The sequence below is a fragment of the Poecilia latipinna genome, unplaced genomic scaffold, assembly GCF_001443285.1.
Source record: "Poecilia latipinna isolate Pla-1442-1.1 unplaced genomic scaffold, P_latipinna-1.0 Scaffold363, whole genome shotgun sequence".
Classification (NCBI taxonomy): domain Eukaryota; kingdom Metazoa; phylum Chordata; class Actinopteri; order Cyprinodontiformes; family Poeciliidae; genus Poecilia; species Poecilia latipinna.
In genome coordinates this window covers 229,065-235,064 of record NW_015112979.1, presented here as the reverse complement: position 1 = coordinate 235,064, position 6,000 = coordinate 229,065, and the positions used below count along the sequence as shown (strand labels likewise).

The 6,000-nt window shown below is 37.4% G+C and overlaps 1 protein-coding gene across 7 annotated transcripts in view; it reads right to left on the bottom strand.

Moving 5' to 3' along the window:
- The window catches only part of anks1b (ankyrin repeat and sterile alpha motif domain containing 1B), a 206,927-nt gene that overhangs the window by 131,884 nt on the left and 69,043 nt on the right, over positions 1–6,000 (bottom strand). For all 7 annotated transcript variants that reach the window (XM_015036284.1, XM_015036282.1, XM_015036283.1 and 4 more), the window contains exon 5: positions 5,578–5,721. In XM_015036284.1, the coding sequence (XP_014891770.1) occupies positions 5,578–5,721 (144 nt within the window). The remainder of the gene's footprint in view (positions 1–5,577; positions 5,722–6,000) is intronic.

Sequence of the window (6,000 nt, the reverse complement as noted above, 5' to 3'; positions counted from 1 at the left end):
TAGTAGTTAGTTGGTTTTAAACTTGTTCCTTTAGTAGTTAGTTGGTTTTAAACTTGTTCCTTTAGTAGTTAGTTGGTTTTAAAATTGTTCCTTTAGTAGTCAGTTGGTTTTAAAATTGTTTCTTTAGTAGTTAGTTGGTTTTAAAATTGTTCCTTTAGTAGTTAGTTGGTTTTAAAATTGTTTTAGTAGTTAGGTCCTCTCCATGGGCTGACACCTTATCGTGGTGGAGGGGTTTGAGTGTCCCAGTGATCCCAGGAGCTCTGCTGTCTGGGGCTTTATGCCCCTGGTAGGGTCACCCCAGGCAGCCAGGTCCTAGGTGAGGAACCAGACTAAGCGCAGCCCTTATGATGAGTTATAACAATGGACTTAGTGTTCCGTTGCTCGTAGTAGGAACTACCTACTAAGCAAACAGAGTGGGGATCCAGGGCTGGACTCTGGATCCAGGGCTGGATCCCCACTCTGGATCCAAGCCTGGAGATGGGGCACGTTGGCGAGCGCCTTGTGACCGGGCTTTTACCCATGATAACATTAGCATGATGGCTATCATTAGCATATTGAGTCACTAGCCTGTTGATACTACCAGTAGGATGAAGGTTATCACTAGCATGTTGACTAACACAAAATTAGTGGACTAACACAATCCAATATGCTGACAGTGTGTAAATTAAAATTATCCAAAATGTTAAGTTTAGCTTAAGTGATGCAAGTAGTATCAACATGCTAGTGATACTATTAGCATGCAGTATCACTAGCATATTCATACTACATGCTAGTATCAACATGCTAGTATTAACTAGCATGTTGATGTTGATGCTAGCATGTTGATACTACATGCTAGTGATGCTATCATGTAGTATCACATGCTAGTATGTGATACTACTAGGATGTAGTGTGATACTATGTGCTAGTAGTATGTAGTGATGGCAATACATACTATTGATGGCATATTGATGGAAGCCATCAATATGCCATCATTAGCATATTGATTAGCATATTGTTATCCATCATTTTAGCATGATGGCTAACATTAGCATGACGCTAATTAGCATCATGCTAATATTAGCTAACATGCTAACATTAGCCTTATACCTAAAATAAGCATTTTACACAATTTCATACTTATTAGCAATATTCAACATACTGAATGGATTAAGTCAATTCAGTATGTAAGTAAGTAAACATGCTGGTGACATCACAGGAATCACTGGGATGTCACCACTAGCAAGTGTTAAATGAAAGCACTCTGTGGATTCAACTTACCAGCATATCATGGTATAGTGGTGTGTCATCACACATCACAGGTGTCATTCAGTATGCCAACATCATTCAGTATGCTAACAGTGTATAAATCAGGGGTCACCAACTCCAGTCCTCAAGGGCTACCATCCTGCAACTTTTAGATTCACCTCTGCTCCAAAATGTCTGAATTCCCTCACCAGCATTCATTCCTCTCTGCAATAGGCTGAAAACGAGTGTTTATTTGATCCAGGCGTGTTTGAGCAGAGACGCATCTAAAAGTTACTCGAGGACTGGAGTTGGTGACCCCTGGTATAAATTAACATGATCCAAAATGCTAAGGTTAGCATAAATGCTGTCGGTGACGTGTGATGTCTCCAGCATGTTAATTGACAGTGACCTAATCCATTCAGTATGATAAACATTGCTAATAAATATGAAATTATGTAAAATGCCTTGTATTTTATCTATATGGCTAGTGTTAGCATGAGGGCATGGAGTTACCACTTGTCCCATAAAATATGTAATCATATTTGGCTGTTAAATGTTGTGTGAACCGATACGATTTGTTGCGTATTTCTATAAATGTCTGATACACACTGCCGTCACACACATATCAACACTAAGTGAAACAATAATGACCAAAATAAAATACAGGGAATATTAAGGTCAGGCTAAATTGTAGTAGTGGGACCATATTCGTGTCTACGGTTTTTGACGTCTGTCATGGCGGAGCGGGTAGAATTCTGAGTAGTGTGATGTCACGTGCAAAGGGTCAAGATCACTCTTTGGTTACCTAGCAACTCACACTCTCGGTTACCTAGCAACAACCTGTCAAGTTACTGCTGCAACCGTGCCTCGTAACTGCTTAAAGATAAGTTACTGCAATTGCACACAACTTTGGTCACCAACAAGTAAATTCAGCATAAGATATCCATGTTTTATAATGATTTCTTTCATTTTCATTTTTTTTTTCTTTTCTTTTCAGGCAGTCTTTCTAGATTGTTTAAATACCACAGACACAAATGAATCAAGCTCAATAACTAAACTCTCATATTGGAGCCATAAATCTATGCCTATCGAACCTTTCCTATAAGATTTCAGAAGCTACCTGTATGATCTGTAGATAATGTAGCTTCAGTTACATTGTTTTATTTTCCATTGGCTATTTCTGATTTAAATAAATTTGAAGAAAAACAAAAAGAAACCAATGGAAGTGACTCTTAATTTTGCACTAGTACTAGATTTAATAATTTAAGACCTCACTTTAAGAAATAAATGGAGTGAATGAGTAACTTACGACAGCAAAAAGAATAAAGATTATCCAGCACAGATGATTGTTGGCACACACCGTTTGCTCTTTTGTTCTTTTGAACAAAAACTGTTGCACCATAAGTGGCTAAACATGGTAAGCACAACGGTACAGTTTTTATGCATTTCTCAGTTTTAAAAAATGAGTCAAAAGTGCAGGGTGTAAAATAAAGATGAAATTTATCAAAGGTTGCACCACTTTGCATAAAAAGCTTGATAAACTAGCAGCAGCGAGTCCTGCAGAGGAGATGACATATCAAAGACCTTTGTGCTCATCTTCACCAGGCGCATGGAGCCTGAGAAACACCCCGGCTCTCCAGATCAGAGTGAGTCTGAACACACATAAAAGGAGTGAAGGAGCCACTAATGACTGCAATGCCACTGATTCAGGGATCTGCACTCTAAAGACTAAAATGAATAACTTCATTTTAGCAGGTCTGCTCAGTAAAGACGCTGCAAGTCGACTGGCTGGGATTCCTTCAACAGAAAACTTTTTAACCCAACTGAATAATGAACGAATGGATTGAATTTAGTTTATTGTAAAGTGCCTTTAGATTATATGATGTGTGTTTCTTGTTAACAGCAGGAAGATGGAGCTTAGACAAGTTCAATAATAAGGTTGTTCAAAGCTTTGTAACATCTCTAAATGTCTCAAGTTTAGTGAGAAAACTTTTACATCTCCTTGTTTATGTTGCTTCAGACTCAGCAGCTCCCTGAATTTTTTATACTCTCTGAGCAATAAATCCCTTGAAGTGTTTTTTTTTTTTTCTCCTTCCTTCAACTCTTTATGATCAATGAACAGCAGCGCATCGGGTGAGAAATAATCCAAATTTTGAGAGAAGAAAATCCACAAGCAAGTGTTAAATGAAAGCACTCTGGATTGGACTTTTACCAGCATATAATTCTGGCTTTTGGTATTAAATACACTTGAATCAAACATCTCACAATGTTGTTAGATTACTTTTAAATATTTATTCCAACGGTGATTAGAATAAAATTAACCAATTTGTAATGCTCATTTAACCAATTCAGCAGAGAACTGTCAGTAAGTAAGCTTTGCATCCCATCTAATCCCTATGAATGCATGAAGAGAAAAGAGACCATGAACTACGAGGACCCCTCAGGAACACCCTGTTCTCTCTCTCCCTTTCCTCCCAATCAATTATTCATTTCAAACCACCAAACCATGCGAGGCACGTTCAGCGTGTACACGGCTCTCTGATACACACTCGGGGAGAAAACGTCGAGTTTAAATGAAGGAACCCGTCGCGACTGCTAATCTGCCGGCTTCCTAAGCCATTCATGACACACAAACGTCTGCAGCTCCTCGTTTCTTCAGTTACTGAAATGCAGCACACAGAGGATTTTAAAGGATTTATCCAGGTAAATGTCCTTATAGACGCATTCAATTTTCATGGTGGATTACTTTATTTTAAGAAAATGTCACAGTTAAATCTTTCTGCTGAATTAAAAAAAAGCATATATAAGCATTAAAACATGACACCGGACATTTTTTGATTTGACCAATTAGTCACAGCTTGGAGATTTCAGGAAATTTGAATTTGTAGAAGTGAGACAACAACAACAAAAAATACATTTTATGCTGTTTTTACAAACAGCAATTGTCTGTTTTTAAAGGAGCTTTAAGAAGAGCTAGCAAGCCCCCCTGTGTGGCCTGCAGAGGCAAAGCATTTAACTTTTTTTTTTTTTTTTAACAGCACAGCTTTGGGATTCTTCTGATCTGCTGACCCGAGAGATCGAAACAGTCCACAAACGGGTCGCAGTTCAGGGAGACCAAATGGAGCGGAGGAGTTAAGAAACTTTCAAATAAATCAAATAAGTTTAAGCCGGATCTTGAAATAAACTGGCAGTCGGAGGATTGAGGCCAGAGTTGGAGAAATTGGCCCCCTGTAGTTTATTACAGAAATCCAGCTGGGACGTAACAAAAACAAAACCAAGGCTTACTGTCTCATAACGCCTCGGCTGATAACAACAAAATTTCCCCAAAGCACTTACTTGGCTGCCCAGATCACAGAGAGGATCCACTTTCACTCCTACATTTGTAAAACAGCGTCTTACTAGCTTCTTTGGCTGCAACTAGCATGATTTCTGTATTTATTTTTTTTAAATTAAACTTAAGAAAGCCATCACATTCTTAATTTTAATGATACAAGTACTTAAGTCCAGACTTATTCAAAATATGGGAAACAGTCTTTTAGTTCAGCACCAACAGGAAGCCCTGAATCAGACGGTAAACTTCACCGTCATTAGCTAGAACTGGTTAGCCGCTAACAGTATTCTAACTGTGGGATTCTTGTCACCGAAACCGTTTCTAAAAATAACCAAGAGAGTATCAATCAGCCTGAGGATGTCTTTATTGGCTAATTCTGACAATAAAAGCACAACCCCTTAAAAACTAAGTATTATACCATTAAATCAATATACCAGTATTCCAGTAAATCAAACCATCTAATCTAAATCAATTCTTCGATATTTAAAGAAGGTGATTTGAAGGATCATTTTGGTTCTGATTTTAAGTTCAAACAATAGATTGTAATAATTACGGAAATAATTGTAATTGAAACATGGATAAACTTAAAAAACTGCTACTTTAAAATAGAACATCACCTAAAAAGACTAATATTAATTCATATTTCTAATATTTTTAATAAAAGAGCAATAAAAGAGTTGACTGATTAAAATTTTATTTTATTTATGTGTATATCTGTATATCTATTTTCCTTTATGCGTTTGCATTTCTTTATGTTTATTTTCTTTTTTTTTATTTTATATGCGGAGTGTTCAATTTTTGAATAAATATTTTCTGTTTCATATGTGCAAAAACTCAATAAATATATTGTTTAAAAAGTCAGAACATTTAGGTCAAGTGATGAAAAAGTTGTCATAGCCACAGCTCATCCAAAAGTCTATAGCATTTTTTATTTTTTCTTTTACAGCCTGAGCTGACTTGCAATGCCAATCCTTTAACAAGCATAAGAAAACAAAAAGAACAGAGGGATTTGAACTCACCACACAGTTGACGTCCATGCCGGCCTCCAGCAGGGTCTGGACGGTGCTGTGGTGTCCGTTTCGTGCCGCCAGGTGAAGCGGCGTGTGGAGGCGGGTGTGACTCGTCATCAGGTTTGGGTGAGCGCTCACCAGCATGCGGACCACCTGCCCACAAACACACAGCAAAACGCCACGTAAATAACGACACATTTCCTCCTGGCTATCAAAAAAGTCACATTATTAGGTCTGAAAAGTCATAAAAAACATCCATTAATCTGACAATAATGCTCTTTTATTTCATTGTGATTTAACCAGATTATTATTACAACAAAAGGTGATATTCAAGTACATTTAGAAGGACTTTGTTTTATATTTTTGCTCAGGTTTCTGTAACAATGTTTACCTTTATTTACAGCTTTTCTGTTTTCTACAGTGAGTTCTATA